Source organism: Chrysochloris asiatica, unplaced genomic scaffold (genome assembly GCF_000296735.1).
Source record: "Chrysochloris asiatica unplaced genomic scaffold, ChrAsi1.0 scaffold00038, whole genome shotgun sequence".
Classification (NCBI taxonomy): Eukaryota; Metazoa; Chordata; class Mammalia; order Afrosoricida; family Chrysochloridae; genus Chrysochloris; species Chrysochloris asiatica.
This window is the reverse complement of record NW_006408556.1, coordinates 20,422,359-20,441,952: the sequence shown is the minus strand read 5'-3', so window position 1 is coordinate 20,441,952 and position 19,594 is coordinate 20,422,359. Positions and strand designations below refer to the sequence as shown.

At 39.2% G+C, this 19,594-nt stretch overlaps 1 protein-coding gene across 1 annotated transcript; it reads right to left on the bottom strand.

Moving 5' to 3' along the window:
- Window positions 1-4,032: 4,032 nt before the first annotated feature.
- GPR115 (G protein-coupled receptor 115) lies at window positions 4,033-18,565 on the bottom strand. The gene is made up of 8 exons (XM_006860533.1): window positions 18,479-18,565; window positions 16,588-16,642; window positions 14,535-14,683; window positions 11,505-11,756; window positions 9,158-10,534; window positions 5,589-5,630; window positions 5,102-5,161; window positions 4,033-4,080 (listed from the first exon to the last, which is right to left on the bottom strand). The coding sequence occupies exons 1-8, from the start codon at window positions 18,563-18,565 to the stop codon at window positions 4,033-4,035; spliced, it is 2,070 nt and encodes a 689-aa protein (XP_006860595.1).
- Window positions 18,566-19,594: the final 1,029 nt, after the last annotated feature.

The window sequence follows — 19,594 nt, the reverse complement described above, 5'->3', positions numbered from 1 at the left end:
GCCAAGATGACCAAACTTTGTCTCTCATACTTTGGACATATTGTCAGGAGGGAGCAGTCGCTGGAGAAAGACATCATGTTTGGTAAGGTAGAAGGTCAGAGGAAAAGAGGAAGACCCCAACAAGATGGACTGGCCAAGTGGCAGCATTGATGGACTCAAGCGTGGCAACAGTAGTGAGGTTGGCCCAGGATCAGGCAGTGTTTCATTCTGTTGTGCATAAGGTCTCAATGGGTTGGTACCAACTCAATGGCACCTAATAAAAATAATAATAATAGCAAGGAAGACCAGTGAATACCACTATTATTGAAATTTACACACCAACCACTAAAGCCAGTGGTGATAAAATGGAAGAATTATACCAGTTTCTTCAGTCTGAAATTGATCAAACATGCAATCAAGACGTACTGATAATTACTGGCAATTGGAATGCAAAGTTTAGAAACAAAGAAAAAGGATCAGCAGTTGGAAAATATGGCCTTGGTGATAGAAACTTTGCTGGAGATTGCATGATAGAATTTTGCAGGACCAATGACTTGTTTATTGCAAATACCTTTTTAAAACAACATAATAGATGACTTTACTCATGGACCTCAACAGATGGAATACACAGAAATCAAATTGACTACATCTGTGGAAAGAGATGGTAGAAAAGCTCCATATCATCAGCTAAGACAATGCCAGGGACAGATTGTGGAACAGATTTGCTCATATGCAAGTTCAGGCTGAAGTGAAGAAAATTAAAACAAATTAATGAGACCCAAAATATGACCTTGACCATATTCTGCCTGAATTTAGAGACCATTTCAAAAACAGGTTTGATGCATTAGGTACTAGTGGATGAAGACCAAAGAGTTATGGGATGACATCAAGAACATCATATAGGAAAAAAGCAAAATGTCATTTAAAAAAGAAGAAAGAGAGCAAAATGTATGTCAGAAGTGATTTTGAAACTTGCTTTCCAACATAGAGATGCTAAAGCATATGGAAGAAATGAGGAGGAAAAAAGCTGAATAGAAAATTTCAAGGGGTGGGTCAAGAAGACAAAGCCAAATATTATAATGAAATGTACAAAGACCTGGAGTTAGAAAACCAAAAGGGAGGAACACGCTCAGTATTTCTCCAGCTGAGGGAAATGGAGAAAAAAATCCAAGTCTTGAATTGCAATATTGAGGGATTCTATGGACAAAATATTAAATGATGCCGAAAGCATCAAAAGAAGATGGGAGAAATATAGAGTCACTGTACCACATAGACATTGTCTATGTTCAACCATCTCAAGAGGTAACATATGATCAAGAGCCAACGATACTGAAGTAAGAAGGTATACTGAAGGCATTTGCAAAGGACAGGGCTCTGGGAATTAATGGAATACAAATTTAATCTTTCAACAAACTTACATAGCACTGGAAGCACTCACTCACCTATGCCAAAAAATATGAAAGACAGCTACCCAGACAACTAGCTGGAAGAGATCCATATGTGTGCCCATTCCAAAGAGAGGTGACCCAATGGAATGCAGAAGGCCTAGGTCAATATCATTAATATTGCATGCAAGTAAAATTTTGCTAAAGATAATTCAAAACAGCTACCACAGTACATTGACAGGGAACTACCAGATATTCAAGTTGGATTCAGATGAGTATATGGAATGAAGGATATAGTTGCTGACATCAGATGGATCTTGGCTGAAAGCAGAGAATACCTGAAAGATGTTTGTTTACCTATGCTTTACTGACTATGTAAAGTCTTTCGACTGTCTGCATCATAACAAGCTATGGACTGTATTGGGGAGAAATCTCAATTGTGCTCATGAGTAACTTGTACATGGACCAGGAGACACTTGTTCAAACAGAACAAGGGGACACTAAATGATTAAAAATTAGAACAGGTGTGCACTACGATCTGTACTTTCACCATACAAAATGAACAAATCATTTTCGAAGCTGGATCATATGAAGAAAAGTGTGGCATCTGGGTTGGAGGAGGACTCATTAACAGCCTGCAATATGCAGATGACACAACCTTGTTTGCTGACAGTAAAGAGGTCTTACAGCACTTACTGATGAAGATCAAAGACCACAGCCTTTGATATGGGTTGCACCTTAATATAAAGAGCATTAAAATGCTTACCACTGGATCAATAAATAGCATCAAGATAAATGGAGAAAATACTGAAGTTGTCAAAGACTCCATTTTGCTTGGAACAACCATTGACACTGATAGAAACAGCAATCAAGAAACAAAACATTGTATTGCATTGGGCAAATCTACTGCAGAAAATCTCTTTAAAGTGTTCAAGAGCAAAGTGTTGAGGACTAAGGTGCTCCTGACCCAAGCCATGGTATTTCCAATCACTTCATACACATGTGAAAGTTGGACAAGGAATAAGGAAGACCATAGAATTATGATGCATTTGAGTTATGATGTTGGAGGAGACGATTGAAAGTACCATGGACTGCCTCAAGAACAAAAAAATCTGTGTTGGAAGAAGTACAGCAAAACTGCCCCTTAGAAGCCAAGATGGCCAGACTTGTCTCTCATATTTCAGATATATTATAAAGAGGGACCAGTCCCTAGAGAAGGACATCATGCTTGGTAAAGTGGAAGGTCCACAAAAAAGAGGAAGACCCACAAGATAGATTTACACAGTAACAACAGCAATTGGCTCATGGTTGTGAGGTTGGTGCAGGACCAGGCAGAGTTTCATTCTGCTGTACATAAACTCCCTATGAGTTGGTACCAACACAATGGCATCTAACAATAATAAATGACTCTATTGACTCCTTTGTGTAGCGCTGTAGAAGCACCACTGCTGAGCTGCGAACCACAGGGTCAGCAGTTCAAACCCACTCGTTGGAAACCCTAGAGTGTCGCTACAAGTTGGAACTTACTCAAAGACACTTAACAACAATAACATGGCTCTCCTGGAGCCCTGATTTGATACTGTAGGGTAAGGACTGGACTGCTAACCACAGGTCAGTGGTTCAAACCCACCAATTGCTCCTCAGAAACCCTACATAGGTTACTATGGGTCTGAACTGACTCAATGACATTCAACAACAACAATTGCTCCATTAAGGAGCCCTTCTACCACAATGTGTTAAGCTGTGGGGCTGGTAACCACTGGTTGGCATTTCAAATCTACCAGCACAACCTCAGATTTGTTGGATCCCTTAAGGATTTTTCCAACTCAGAGCATCTATGGTTCCATGATCTTTTTTTTTTTTTTCCCCTGTACCATTACTCACTCTGAATACATGGACTGTGACTCAGAAAGGAAAGGAATGTCAAAGACGAGGTGGGTGCTTCCAGATGGTGTTAAAACAATAATAAAGATCTGAGAATGATCTGTAACCATGCAGAAAGATCATGAATCCTATTCATTACCAAGGATGATCATCCCTTCCCACATTCTCTTTGTCAGCTCTGATTGCTGGATGCCATTTTGTGACTTATTCTCCCCTTCCTGGGTACCCAATAATTTGTTTTTGCTTTATTTCACCAGTGTAGAAATATGTCCAAGGGGTTGGCTATGAGTAGGCAGCTAATCTGCCACAACCTCACCCACATCCCCTTAGGAATGATCTTGGGCCCCACTTAATTAGGGATAGACAAGCTTGTTGCTTTTGGGATTTCAATCAATTAATTCTTTCTTCTCGACAATGGGGCTATTGTAAGTGTCACCACTCACTGACAGATGAAATTAAGGCGTGTGAGAGAGTTGCGAACAGCAAGGGTGTAGGCTGTATCAACGCAAGTGCAATGAAAGCATCCTCTCCCAGAAGGCAGAAAATAAAAGCATGCTTAAGGTTTGACCATGTGTGTTGGGATGACATCGTTTTAAAAAAGATACACATATTTTCATTTATGTACTGAACAATGAAGAAGTTTCCATTCTCTGAAAGTACCTGTCCCCTTTCAAGTCACTCCGGCATGACCTAATTGGCAATAGTTTGCTCACAAAGGGTACTGAGAAGCTTGTTACGATTTCAAGAGAAGATTCCATAGAGTTTTAATACTCACTTCTCCTCCTCAACGATTCATTAATTTAGGTCCATTGGTTGGGCTTAATGATGGATTCTAAATGGGAAAAAAAGTATAATAATGTGGCGTTAACAAGTAATGGCGTTGACAAATACATCAACAAATTAAGACATGCGAAGTAACCAACCTGACACAGCTATACTGACCTAAAGGATTCTATTTCCCTGAATATAACATTGTAATCTACACCATTTTTTTATGTTTCCTTAAGAAATAAAAAGAAAACACTTGACAATTAAACCATGAGTTGCCACTGACTGTGAGATATATTCCAATTTCAGAAATGTTAAAAGGCAAAGAAAATGTCTATCTTAAAATTGATGAACTATGCTACTAAAAGTCAGACTCGCTACTAGTTAACCATAAATGCTAGTTCTCAATGTGTCCACAAGATTTTCTGTTTGTTTGCTTGTTTTTAAAAGAAGTAACATTTATTGAGAATCTACCAGTTGAATAATAACTTCTTTTTCATTAATGTAGAAATGCTGGCAATTTTAGACTGTGCCCTAAACCAAACAAAGATAACCAAGTCAAATGTCTTCTTCTTCAATATGTATATACTTAAATCCAAGAAAGTGTGATTTACAGAGAAGAATCCTGAACAAGGAAAATAAAGGAAGAGTGCCACTCCAGTTAGACCTAGTGCAGCATTTCTTTTGATTAGCTGAATGACACTGAACAGATCCCTTAAGTACTCTGGGCCTTGGATCCTCACCTGTAAAATGAGTGCATTAGACTAGAATTTTGTTTCTAACATTATCTTTCATTTACCAGCTCTCACTTTTTATGAATCAAGGATCCTGGTTTTATATGGTCCCATCTCAATGTGCTAAATGTCAAGCTGAAATATTCCCAATGTGGAAAATTCATTTAAAGGCTATATTCTGCTGACCTTAAGTTTCAGCAGGACACTCAAAATTGTTGAATAAAGAAATGAATGGATGTTTGTATGCCCTAATAACTCTTTGGTAATATCACCTGAGAACTAAACTGTAGTATTCATCTCTGCACAACTTTTCAAAGGACACCAACCCTGAGCTTCAAAGGGGAGGCTTACCTCGGCTGTCCTTGATTTCCCCTTCAGTGAAGTCATGCTCATCTTCAAAGCATCTCTTATCTAAAGAAGCAATGACCGTGAGAAAACACCTCATAGATGTCAGAGTAGACAACAGAATCCCCAAGGCCCAGTCCTGTGCCTGCAATATTGGCATCAATATCCCTGGCAGAAGCATCGGATAACTTGCAACATACTGAGCACACTGTCTGTCAAATAATAAGACTTGGGTAAAAGTTGATGTGTAGTCATCACTAAATGTAGGACTAAGGTTAGGACTGTGGTTGTGGGGTTTGTTTGTTTTTTTCCTCCAACCACACTTATAGCCTCCTATTGACTTGTTTAAGGGTCTGAAATGAAAAAAATAGAGCTTTATTCTTTCCTCTTCTCAGTTGATACCCCTACAAGCATCTCCACAGACTGCTTCAATCTCTTGCTTCCCTTGGCCACATGGAGTTTATTTATAGTGAGTGAAGTAAACTCAAATTACCTTGTGATCCATAATGGTTCCAAACAGCAAGATGAAGAACCCCTGCAGCAAAATTCAACAGAAACATGAGAGGCAGTGTTGCAAACAATATTCCAGGGGTTATTTTAATAGCAAAGTTCCTGGATAGTTCATACGGCTAGCATGCTAGGCAGCTAATAAAAACGTTGGAGATTCAAGTCCATCTAGAATCAGCTCAGAAAAAAAGGTCTGATGATCAACAAAAACCCTCTGGAGCCCAGTTGTACTATGACACACTTGAGAGCTCCGTGAGTTAGAGAAGACTCAACAATAGCTTGTTTATTCTAAGACCACTCTTCTCCATATTGCCTAGGAAAGTCATCAGCCATCAGAAACATTATTTCCACTGCACAGATAAAAAGTCATTGGTGATATAATTCAATAGTGAGTAACTGTTATCATGACTAATAGCAACCATCACAACTATAAAGGTAAAAGTTTTGTAACAAAAAGAGGGGATTAGTTAATCTTACAGTCCAGGAACAGAGGACCCTAGGGTCATCAAGGGAGAAGAGCATGAGTGGAATGTGGGACCCTATCCAGAGAAGCAGCGAGACCAGAGATGAAGGCAGAGATGAGGACATGGAGGGAGGGAGCAGCTGAGGACTCATGGTAGAAAAAACTGTATGCTGGCCGCCAGGAGGCAAGCTTGCAGAATGTGCTCTTTCGTTGTTTAATTTATTATATATTCCTGGCTGTTTTTGTTTATAGCCCCCCAAAAAAATAGAAACCAGAGGGAATGGAAGCAAATACTGTTGAATGGTGATGCACGGAGGAGATTGTAGTCATTGCAACTAAACGAGGAGTGTAAAACCAATGTTCTCCCATGTAAACTATCACTCGTTCACAATAAAAACTTTTTTTAAAAAAAGTAATTGATGGGTATTTGTTTTTTAAATCTACTTCCATTCTTGGAAAAGAATCACCCTCATGGGCTGTACATGAGTAGTGATTAAATTAATTGAATGGCTGCAAATACAACATAGAGTTTTTGACCTTATTAAATCTTTTTACTTTCTTCCCAAATATCAATGCAGCTGTTTTCTCTCATGATGACAGAGACATGTAATGAGATATATTGTGGTTCAAAATCAAAGTCACATAAGATATCTGACATTGGAGCCAGGAAACAGACTGCCAGGGCCTCTGAATTGATGAATAGGAGAGAAGGCTACAGAGATCTGTGAGACCAAGGTATCCGTTAAATTATATGGACCCTTAGAAAGTATCATAAGGAGCCCTGATAGTGGAGTGGATTATGTACTGGGCTGCTAACCACAAGGCCAACAGTTCGCATCTACCAGTGGCTCCACAGGAGAAAGATGAGGCTTTTTGCTCCTATAGCAATTTACAGCCTTGGAAAGCCTACACAGGGTCACTAGGAGTCAGAAGTAACTCAGCACACAACCACTCCCAACAACCAGAAGTATCATTGTGTTGTGCAAATGGTTAATACATTCACCAACTAACCAAAAGCTTGTTGGTTTGTGTTTACCCAGAGGTGCCTTGAAAAAAACACCTGGTGATCCCAAATCCCAGTCATTTAAAATCCTATGGAGCACAGTTCTCCTTTAACACACATGGAGTGGCCATGAATCCTAGACAACTCAACAGCAACAGATTAAGAAAGTCATACTAAATTATGGTTCTTCTTTTAAACTGGGAATTGAGGCCCAAGGAAAATTTGAATCCTACAATGAAAGTAAAGAGAAGCCCGGAATCCTGAGAATAGTTTCATGGTGGGAAAAATAAAAAAAGATAAGATGGCTGAACATTTAAATGAGAACACAGGGAAGCCTTGCTGAGAAAAGGTGAGTTTCTAGAACTTAAAGTGTTTGAGTATTTTTCTTCCTAAAGAGATAAAGAAATGATCTACAAAAGAAAAAGTAATACATTTCTAGGGTTTTAATTAAGTTGCAAAGTAAAAAAGAAAATGAGATAATGAATACATCACCAAAGTAATTTCAAGAATTGAAGAGATTTATGTAATACCAAGAGCTTTTCTTTAAAAAAAAAAAAAAAAAAACTTCAGTCAAAGTCTTCTTTTTAAAACAATGCAAAGGAGATAGTGAAATAATATTCCCCTTAGAGAGTAAAGAATTATGAGTAAGATATATAGTTGATTGGGGTTGGCATTTATTTAAAATTTGTTTCATATTTTATATCACATTTTTAATAGAATAGTAGTAATATAAGACGGCCATGAATCCAAATAACATTGACACCAACAATAATAATATTAATTGTTGTTAAGTGCCGCTGAGTTGGTTACAATTCATAATGACCCTTTATAGAGTTTCCAAGGAACAGCTGGTGGGTTTGAACTGCTAACCTTGTGGTTCGCAGTCCAGGGTTGATCCTACAGTGCCACACCAGGGCTCTTCACAACAGTGACAATAAGAATAATTTGACGCTTTATTAAAGAGTTGTATTTCTATTGTTTAAAGAAGAAATCAGAATTGTTTTAATGCAAAGAAGCAGATAGTCAATCTTTTAGACATTGCAGACATAGAGTCTCTGATGTGATCACTCCTATCTACTGTTGTCACTCAAAAGCAGCCCCAGACCAAAGGTAACGGGATGAGACCATAGCTATGTTCCAATAAAACTGTCTTTATAATAGCAGTGAGCTGCACTTTACCAAGCCCTGATTAATGCATAATTAAAAACATGGACCTGCTAAAGTTTCTACTATCCATACATATTGAAAGCAGTCTGGTTGTTAACACACTTCCCCAAATTACCAGATTAGTATTTAAGAATGAGTAAAACAATGTTTAGAGGAATAATCGTGCCAAACCAAGTCTTTTAGAGTTAGAATAGACAATAGAGATCATTTCAGATCCGTGGTGTGGCGCTGTGAGTTAATGCATCAGATTGCAAAGCCGTTTGAACTGCAAGGTCAGTGGTTCAAGCTCACCAGCTGCTCCTCGGAAACCCTACACAGGATGGCTATGGGTCGGAACCAACTTGACAGCATTTAACAACAACAACAAAACTTTATTTTACAGATGAGAAGATTGAGGCTCACAGAAAATGACTTTCCCAGGACAATATACTTTCTGGTAAGACCCATTGTTATGTACAATAATTTACATGTAGTCCATAAAGAATGGCAGGGAAAAGGTATAAGAACTCTTGAATGGTTAACACCCAAAGTAAATAAGCAGGGTGCCCTCTGGAAAAAGCTTGTAGTTTCACTGAATCTCCAAATTTCTTGGGAACAGGTAGAAATTATAGTTGTATGATTGTAGCCTCATACATCCTTGACCCAAGAATAGTTCTCTATAGTAAAGAGTATCTTCTTCTCAAGTTTTAGGAAGGATACAAATTAACCATAAGGAGAAAAGGAAAAGAGATTCCCACTAACCAACCAGATCAGCTAAATCCAACTTGACAATCAACAGGGTGAGAGACATACAGCCAAATACCTCTAAGAAAGGGAAGTAAATTGAGAAACACTTTGTGAATTTATCATTTTAAATTATAATCATTTTGTTGCTGTTGTTACATAGGCAAAATAACAGAAAATCTCCCCTTTTGGAACGTACCTGGAAAGCATTGAGTAAGGCAAAGATTATGTGGAATATTGCCGGAATACCTTCGATCAGAGTGACGATTCCAAAACCCCACGTTAGTCCCAGCAATGGGGTGAGAATGGCCACATTTTTGCTAATCCTCATAATTATGGCCACATCCTGAGACTTGGAACTGCCAATAGAGGGCCTCTGAGTGTTGACAGCAACAACCAAAACTACAAGGAGATTCACAGCCACAATGCCCAAGGCCGGAATGACAAATGCTAACAGGGCTTTGGAATTGTCCCAGTTAAGCCAACAGGCCTCAGGTCTCACATAGCCTTTGCCCGGCTCTGTAATGGCAACTGTGGTGACAGCAATGACCAACGGACACCCATAGCCAATGGCAAAGCCAATAGCCATCATGCGGGGCTTCATCATCCTTCGAAAAATGACCAATATTCCATAGATAATGAGCAGTGCTTTGAAGAGCATCCAAAAAAACAGAGAGAGGTAGAAAAAATGACTGAAAAATGTCACTGTAACACACAAGTTGTAGTCCTGGGCCTTGCTGTTCAAGTTAGAGGCTATGATGAAACACACGTTAGCGATCAGGAGCGACACAGCTATGTTCACAATGCACACGTGGCGCATGTATGAAATCTCCGTCACAACCACCCGGGACCACACCATGGCTTCAACGATTAGGCAAAGAATCAAGCTGAGGATAGAGATACTGAGACCGATGCAGGTGATGTATTCCAGAACTTTGTCGGTTATAGATTTGGGGGACATTAGAATGGAAAAAGACATCACCGTGTTGCTAGCGTTACAGCGGCATCTCACTTGGTTCCTGATATCCAGCACCTTTACGCATGCGTTCTCATCCCACCTCTTTTTTCTGGAATGCCAGCCAACGCATTGGGCTCTAGCATTCCTGGATGTGTTGATTTTCTCGAAGGTGAGTAAGATTTGCTTCAAGCTTTCTGGTAAAACCACCGATAGGACCAGACCATTCACCAGCCTAGGAAGACTCACATTTTGCAAGTGGGTTTCTTTCAGAATGATTCCCAAAGTGGGGAAAGCTATGCTAATAACTTGGGATGCGTTCGGAAGCTTCCACAGTTCTTGCTTGGGAATTTCTATCATTCCTGAGATGCCGCCTGTCATGTTTTTCATTTTCATGGAGAAATTAAAACTTTTCTCTGAGGTATTGTGGTTGATGTGAATACCTTTTGTCTGAATGAAGAGTTCATCCACGATGTTCTCAGATTCATTGTGAAGGTGGAGCTGCCGGGCAAACAAATTCACCGACTGCAGCAGATCTGAGCTGGTGTTTTTGTTGGGAATGAAAGACCAATTTGAAATCGCTGCTGTGTCGAGGATGTGGTTGGCCACTTCACTATAACTCTGCAATGGAGAAAAATGGCTTTTATACTAAGGGTTTACATATATTGTACAAAGTCAATTCCTGTGAAATTTCAAAAGAGCAATGAATCTGATCTTATTTGACACATGTCTCTTCAAATTTCCTATGCATCAGAATCCCTTTTCAATAAGCCTACGCAGAGGCACCAAAAGGAAAGGAACACGAAAGAGGGAAACTTTTAGTTGTTTATTAGTCCTACAACAGTATGTCCAATCTGTAGTCTAGAGAATTTGAGTGTCCTGGGAGTGGTTAATGTGTGTTTAATGGAAGGTGGTGGGGCAGAGTATATGGTAAGTCAAGTTTGAGAATTACTACTAAGAAACAAACTACTTGTCATACAGTTGATTCCAACTCATTACACTCCCATGTGCTTTTCAAATGACTCCCAAGACATCTCTGGGTAGATTTGAACCACCAACCTTTTAGTTAGTAGCTAAAGGCTTAACCATTTGCACCATCCAGAGGAGCTACCATACCTCAATATCCCTCCCCAATTTAGAAAGAGCCTCAAAGTTCATTAGGACATTAAAAGCTCTAAAAATTATTGTCATAAGGGAATCTACTTAATTTTGTTTAAACTAGAATTTGTCCAACATCTGCTTGCTATGGAACCCCTTTTACAAAACAGAACCTCCATTAACATTTCTCAGCACAATTATGTTCTATAGAAAATAATTTTGGAAATATTAGTCTAGATTCAGTCATGCTCAAAACCATGAATATGTGACATTTTTGCATATGCAAAAAAGTATTTTTCAAAAAAAGTCCTGAGTCCTTGTAAATTTCCATAAACTAAAATAAACCAATGTGCAAAATTGAAGTAAAATGCTTGTGACTATTACGGTTGTTGCAGCTTTACCTTAAAAAAAAAAAAACACAAAACTTTGAAACTGATAAAATGCAAGATTTTGAGAAAAAACATTGTCAGTTTTTTATTAAATTAAGAAATACCTTCATTTTCTCTCCAGTAACATTGTCAGACAAGTCTATAGAAATATTCTTTAATAATTCTACTATAAATGCAATATTTCCAGATGTGGTTTCTGATGATTTCACAGCATCCACTATGCAGGCATAGTCAAATGGGCATTTCTTTTGGATTCCTTGAGCCACATCATTGATAGGCTTTGGAGTGCGAAGGTTGAGGCTGGGCAGAGGTATAGATGCTGCTGCTAGTGAAAGACGTGATACAGCATTAGGGTCCTGTTTTAAAAAAACAAAAAAGTTTTATTAAAAAATAATTAAGTACTAAGAGGTGCAAAAGGTTTGCACTCAGCTCTTGATGTTGTTAGGTGCTACTGAGTCCATTTTCAACTTGTAGCGACTATGTGACAGAGCTGTTATTGTTAAGTGCCATCAAGTCGGTACTGACTCATAGCGACCTTATGCACAGCAGAACATAACACTGCCCAATCCTGGGCCAACCTCACCACTGTTGCCACGCTTGAACCCATTGATGCTGCCACTTTGCCAATCCATCTCGCTAGGGGTCTTCCTCTTTTTCTCTGACCCTCCACCTTAACAAACATGACATCCTTCTCCAGAGACTGGTCCCTCCTGACAATAAGTCCGAAGTATGAGAGATGAAACTTGGCCATCTTGGCCTCCAAGGAGCACCCTGGCTGCACTTCTTCCAACACAGATCTATTGGTTCTTTTGGCAGCCCATGGCACTTTCATATTCTCCTCCAACACCATATCTCAAAAGCATCAATTCTTCTACGGTCTTCCTTATTCACGGTCCAGCTTTTGCATGCATATGGGGTTATTGAAAATACCATGGCTTGGGTCAGGCGCACCTTAGTCCTCAAGCTGACATCTTTGCTTCTTCAACACTTTAAAAAGGTCTTGTGCAGCAGATTGGCCTAATGCAATATGTCGTTTGATTTCTTGACTGCTGCTTCCGTGAGTGTTAATGGTTGATCCAAGAAAAATGAAGTCCTTGACAACTTCAGTCTTTTCTCGGTTGATTTGTTTTGCCTAATAGCGGTTGTTTTGTTTGCTTGCTTTGACTGTAAACTTTATGGAGACACATTTCTAGGCCTGTCTCCCATGGAGCTACTGGGTGGGTTTGAACTACTAAGTTTATGATTAGTAGTCCAGCACTTAACCATTCTGTCACCAGGGTTACTAACCAAAAGCATGGTCATTCAAACCTACTTAGTAGAGCTGTGAAAGACCATTAGTAATCGACTTCTATAAAATTTAAAACAAATAATGCATCGTCATCAAGTCAATTCTGACACACGATGACCCCAAGTGTTACAGAGCAGAATTAAGCTCCAAAGGATCTTCTTGGTTGTAGTCCCTCTAAATCACACATACCTCTTTTCCTTTGGTCAAGAGGTTGAAAGTATTTAAAAATAAAAAACAAAATAAATTTTCTTCCAGGCAGAGAATCAAATTATATAGCTAATCAATTGATTAGTCAATTGATTATTGTTTGCTGTTGTGTGATGTCAAGTCATTCCAACAGCAAAATGGGTTTCAACTCATAGTGACTCTGTATAGGGTTTCTGAGAAAGGCTGGTTGATCTGAACTGCTGACCTTGTGGTACCAGTCCAGTGCTTATCCTGCAGGGTCATACCAGGACCTTAAATTAATTGATCAACTAGATTAATTGAGTAATTAGCATAATAATCATGCAAATGAACCTTTAAAGTTAAAACTTTAAGCACCAAGCTGTCATTTACACCATTGTGTAGATGAGTTTCAGATCTTTTTGTGAAAACAGATTCTGGGGGAGAGAAATATGATAATTGGCTGACAAAGGTAGGACAAAAGGAAGTTGGAAAAGGGGAAAGTACCTGAGAGTTTAAGTAAGGAAAATAGACAAGGAATCAATTTCATGCACTCTGTGGATCTTCCTAAATCAAGGTCTGGAATTTATCATCATACTCAACATACCAAAATAAATAAGTCCACTGCCGTCGAGTCAATTCTGACTCATAGTTACCCTATATAGTTTCCAACACTGGAAATCTTTACAGGAGCAGACAGCCTATCTTTCGCCTATGGAGCAGTTGGTGGGTTTGAACTGCCATCTTGAGGTTAGCAGTCCAGTGCTTATCCTACGGGCTTCTATCCTGAACACTGTTATTGTCATTTAAGTTCCGTTGAGTCATTCTGACTCGCAGCGACCCTCTAGAGGGTTTCCTAGGGTTTTTAAAATCTTTATGAGAGCAGAAAGCCTCATCTTTCTTTGTCAGAGCTATTGGTGGGCTTGAACCATGGACCTTGTAGTCCTCAGTCCAGCGCTCATTGTATGATGACACCATGCTCCTACATGTTGTTGTTGCTAAGTGACGTTGACTTGGTATAGGGTTTCCAAGGAGAGGCTGGTGGGTTTGAACCGCCTCACTTGTAGTTCAAACAGACTTTGTGGTCCAGTGCTTTATCCTACTGCGCCACACCAGGACTCCATTTTGTTGTTGTTGGTAAATGCCGTTGAGTTGTTTCTGACCCATAGTAACCCTGTATAGGATTTCTGAGGAGTGGCTGGTGTGTTTGAACTGCCAACTTTGTGGTTCAAACCGATGTTGCAGACCAGCGCTTTAACCCACAGCGCCACACTAGGACTCCATTAGTTGATGTTTTGTACCGTGTAGTCGGTTCCGTCTCATAGCGACCCTGTACAGGGTTTCCGAAGCTGTAAATCTATACGGGAGCAGAAAGCCTCATCTTTCTCCCGTGGAACAGCTGGTAGTTTTGAACTGCTGACCTTGCGGTTTGCAGCCCGATTCATAACCACTACACTACCAGAGCTCCTTATGTTGTTGTTGTTGTTGTTATGTGCCGTGGAGTCGGTTCCAACTCATAGCGACTCTGTACAGGGTTTCCGAGGCTGTAAATCTTTACCGGAGCAGAACGCCTCGTCTTTCTCCCGCGGAACAGCTGGTAGTTTCAACTGCTGGACATCAAAAATACTTTCCACCATCTCCCAGAGTATTAGCTTCTACAGTCATACATGCAAATGATCACCTGAAAGAGTGTTTCCACAGAAAGGCTGGTACATGTTTCAGTTGATTTTTGCCACTTCTTTTTATTGCATGTAAATCTTATTTCTCCTTGAAAGTGTTTGGCACAGGACTGGACACAGTAGAAAGCGGTGCAAGGTCCTTGGCATTTCTCTGAAAAGAAAGAGAGAAACCTAATTAGCCTTTCTACTTTCTGGAAGCAGTATCTACTTTTGCTAGATTTGGTTTTGCTTCCCAAAGGAGGTGGCATCAAATAGGGTTGTTGTTGGTTCCGACTCATAGCAATCCTGTACAGGGTTTCTGAGGAGCGACTTTGTGGTTCAAACCGACCAGTCACTTCCTGGCAAGCCTACACAGAGTCGCTGGGTCAGAACTGACTAGACAGCACTGCTTAACGACAACATAAAGTATACAAGTCTCCATGCAATATTGTCTTCCTGAAATTAAAATTTAACTGCGTGTCCTATATTTTATTTGTTAAATCCGGTAACCCCAACAGACAGTAAATATTTTCAGCTTTTAGGGCTGCAGTTTTGTCACAATTATTCACCTATCCATTGTAGCATGAAAGCAGCCAGAGACCATTTGTAAAAACGAGTGCAGATGACTGTTCTCCAAAAATTCTTCATAAAAACTTTTAAAGTTTATTTAAAAAAAAAAAAACTTTATTTATAAAACCTAGGGGATCAATGTATTTGAATTATGGGCTTGACAAAGAATATTGAAAGTATAATGGACTGCTAGAAGAATGAACAAATCTGTCTTGAAAGAAGTACAATCAGAATGCTTCTTAAAAGCGTGGATGGTGAGACTTAGTATCTCATAGTTTGCCCATATTATCAGGAGGAACCAGTCCCTGGAGAAGAACATGCTTGGAAAAGTGGAAGGTCAGCAAAAAAGAGGAAGCCCCTCTCCCTCAACAAGATGGATTGACACAGTGGCATCAACAGTGGGCTCAAATGTAACCATTGTGAGAATGACTTGGGACCAAGTCATTGGGACCAAGTCTGTTGTGCATAGGGTTATTGTGAGTCGGAACCAACTCAACAGCACCTTACAACAACAAAGATATTATGTAAAAGGGTGGCTGTGTTTCAATAAAATTTTATTTATAAAACTTGGCCTATAAGTTATATAGCGGATAGACTTGAGTCCAAGAGTCTAAGAATGAAACTGTTGAGGTATTCCCAGTAAGAACAGACCTAGGATAGTGGCAGTGGAGTGGAACGAAGTAGATAATACTGAGAGCTATTAAAATATTGAAATAAATACGATGAGCTCGAATGGCTGGGACAGCTCTATGGATGATCCCATTAGCTAACAAAAGAAACTGGGTTTGCATCTTCCTTTGACATCTACCAAGTGTATCATTTTTTTTTTCAAGTTATTTAATTGAATGGTTCTCCTAGCATTGCTACAAGGATTAAATAATACAGTGTCTCATACTCAGATTAGTGCCAATAGAGATGCTTAATAAATACTCATTATCATTTTTTTCACTTTCCATTCTCAAATCCACTTATACCTAGATAGATAGATACTTGTCCTTGCAGTTCCGAATCCAGTTATCCCTGCTTTGGGGTGAGAACCATATAACTTTACTCCCTAAGAATATTCTCCCTTTACCTCTCACTTCTTGAAAGTGATCAGTGTCACCACCATGAAACTCATCTTACATCGCTTCAATAAACAGTCAGTACCAAAGTGTTACCTATGTGTCTGCACCCCCAAAATAACTTTGAATGGAGAAAAGATTGAACCTTGCCCTCTTCCCTGTTCTGCTTTCTGTTAGCTCAACAGTAGAAACAGATGTCTTATTTGGACACATGTCTACTATTCTAGAACACATGTGAATATTTGTCAAATTCAGTTTATAGGTGATAGTAAACGTCTAAGAAAATCTATCCATTTTGTTAAACATGGAGAATTTATTAGAGACTAATATTCTGTTTGAAAGCCTGTGGTCCACATCCTGGAAACATGTTTGAAACACCAATGCCCTTCCATGAGTCTGCTTGGTTTCCTAAATGAATGGAGATGGCTCAATAACCTCATACCTTGTGTCTTTCCAACTTTTGCTTTTCCTTCAGGCCTTTGGTACTTATGTCCATCCTGAAAGACATAAATTACAAAACAAAACAAAACAAAATTATCTTCTTTGTAACTATCTCCTATTGTAAAGGTTCCATATGGATCGGTAGAGAAAATGTGCTCAGGACTGGGAAGAAAGCTGCACCAAATTCATATACTGATACTGCTGGAACTCGCTGAAGGAAGCATGAATGTGAGCACAGACAAGTAGTAAATGTCTTCTACTGAGAACTACAACTGTGGCACTTGTCACTATGGCTCTAGTTATCAGGATAATGAATTAGGTGTATGATTTGGGAAGTTTAAGTATCTAAAGATGACAGAAACGATGACAATTATACCACTAAGCTCTTATACGCCTTTATTTAACAATGAGATGGAATTCATCTGGTCTGCCAGATACCGTATGTCCTTAGGAGAGAATGAGTCAATAAGAAGAATAATCATTAAATTGCAATAATAGAATTATGAACTCATTAACTCATTTATAACTGAAAATGACTGTAACGGTTGTCAAAAGAAACACGTTAATTTACCCAAGGATAAAGTTCAGAAGGGTTGGGAAAGGAGAAATGGAAGTAAGACCCACAGGGAGGAAGGAGAGTAAGGGATGTTACGTTGAGAGCGCTGCAATCAGTGAGATGAAATAAAGTGTGCATGATCTGTTGAGTGTAAAGCTGGTGATCTAATCTATAAACCTCCACTCAATTTACAATAAAAATTATAAAAATAATAATAAACCTCTTCATATGCTTGAAATCGATTAGTGCAATGGACTGATAAAACACATGAACATCAGTCTTCATGATCCTGACACCAGTAGAATTAGATGATGCCCAACTACCACAAAGCAGCTCTGGTAGCATAGTGGTTACAAGTCGGGCTGCTAATCTCAAGGTCAGCAGTTCGAAACTACCAGCCATTCCATGTGAGAAAAATGAGGCTTTCTGTTCCCGTAAAGATTTACAGCCTCGGAAACCCATACAGGGTCACTATGAGTCGGAACCAACTCCACGGCACATAATCACCACCACCGACTAGCACTACCAACTGTTCTGAAAGGAACCATATTAGAAGGTCTTAGATAAAGTGGGCAAAATTGTGGAACAAACCTCAGAATTATGAAAAAGAGTGGGTTTACTGATCAGAAAGAGACTGAAGGAACTTGACACTATAGCCTTGGTTACCTCTCAGGTCTAGAACTGAACTCACTCTCGTGGCTCCATTTTCAGCCATGTAGGAGATAGGTAGAGAGGGAGACAAGCATCAACCATATGAGATCAAAAGGGCAGCATTTACCTAAGGACAAACTTTAGAAGGATTGAGGACAGTGGGATGGAAACAAGAATCACAAGGAGGAAGTGGGATAATCAATGTTACATGGAACGGATTGTAATCATTGAAATAAAATAAAATATATGGTTTGTTGAATGTAAAACTAAAGATCTACTCTGTAAACCTTCACTCAATTCACAATAAAAAGGTGTTGTTTTTTTTCACACACAAAAATCTTCATGTTATAAATAAGGAAATTAAGACTCACAGAAGTAAAGCAATTTCTGTAAAGAGCCAGAAGCGAAGTTAAGATTTAAATCTAAATTCTTCCTTCTCTCATCAGCTGCCTCTCTACCTTCTCTGTAGCTTGCAAAGTGATTAATTTGCTTTAGTACCTTGAGCACGTTTCTGCCACTTCTCAACTATTCTTTGTTCCCTTCTTCAGAAAGCTCCTAGCATTAAGAGTAAAATAAAATTATTTGAAAAATGTATCTAAAGTTTCATGTTGTTCCTCAGAAATCTAGCCTTCTAGGGAAACTGTAAGTTTTCTTCTGGGACCATATCAGGATGGATCGAACTTACTTTTGTGTGGGTTTGGGATCTATTTTGGGAACATTCTGTGGCCAAAAATAATACTAAACAGCAAATCATGCTTGCCTGGGCCTTCATTTTCACACATCAGGATCTTCACCTGCAATAGAGAAAGAAAGTTAATTCAAATGAAGATAATAAATCCACACAACTATCCCATTACTTGGTGGGCTAACCAACCACTTAGTGAATTCATTAGAGTACTATGGGATTTTCACAGCAAAGCAACCCTCTCCAGACAAGCATATCAATATCTGTTTTCAACCCAACTAAAAAGGAGTTCCTGGATGACATAACTGGTTAAGTGCTAGACTACGAACCTAAAGGTTGGCAGTTCAAATACGGCCCGGAGTACCTCAGAAGACAGACCTGGTGATCTGCTTCTGAAAGGACCCAGTCTTTCGCTATGGAGCAGTTCTACTCTGCACACATGTGGTTTCTGAATCAAAAATCTGCCCAGCTCTATGGTAACAACAGCACATAGCAAAAGATAGATTTCTTTTCGTATGTTGACCTTTCCACAAACAGAAGACAGGAATGATGGAAAAACCAGGGTAGTTGCCTGTTCACCAAAATATTATTTTTACGATTTAATCCACATTTCATTAATAAAAAGTAGCTTTTGTGAAACACTTCTATTTCCCCAATCACTGTTCAGAGTACCTACCTGCATTAACTCATCTAATCCTTTGATACACAATACGATTCTTATCTTCATCTAATCAATAGAGAAACTAAGGCACAAAGAGTTAAGTGGCCATGACCCAAAGTCTTCACTAAAAAGTGGGGCACTAGGAGTTCAAACAAAATCAAATGTCCAGTTTAAGCACTCTTCTTAATCTCTATAGGAAAATCTCAGCAGTGACGTTGATCATTGGACCAGATGTTTCTTTGTTGGGGGAGGGATATCTTGTGCATTGCAGGATTCAAATTGGACTTGGACTTTACCACCTAGATCCCAGAAGCTCCATGTTGTAGCAGCAAAAAATGTCTTCAGACATTGTTAAATGTCCTTTAGGTACAGAGGGCCAAAATTGACCCCAGTTTCAAGCTACTTCCCTACAATATATTGTCTCTCTGGCATATGGAGTCAAGTAAAGTAATGTA

Coding starts and splice junctions, on each gene's coding strand:
- GPR115 (XM_006860533.1), bottom strand. CDS start 18,565: ATGAAGGCCCAGGCAAGCATGATTTGCTGTTTAGTATTATTTTTGGCC. Junction 16,643..18,478: donor GATCCCAAACCCACACAAAA/GTAAGTTCGATC, acceptor TATGTCTTTCAG/GATGGACATAAGTACCAAAG. Junction 11,757..14,534: donor CTGTGGAAACACTCTTTCAG/GTGATCATTTGC, acceptor TTTTTAAAACAG/GACCCTAATGCTGTATCACG.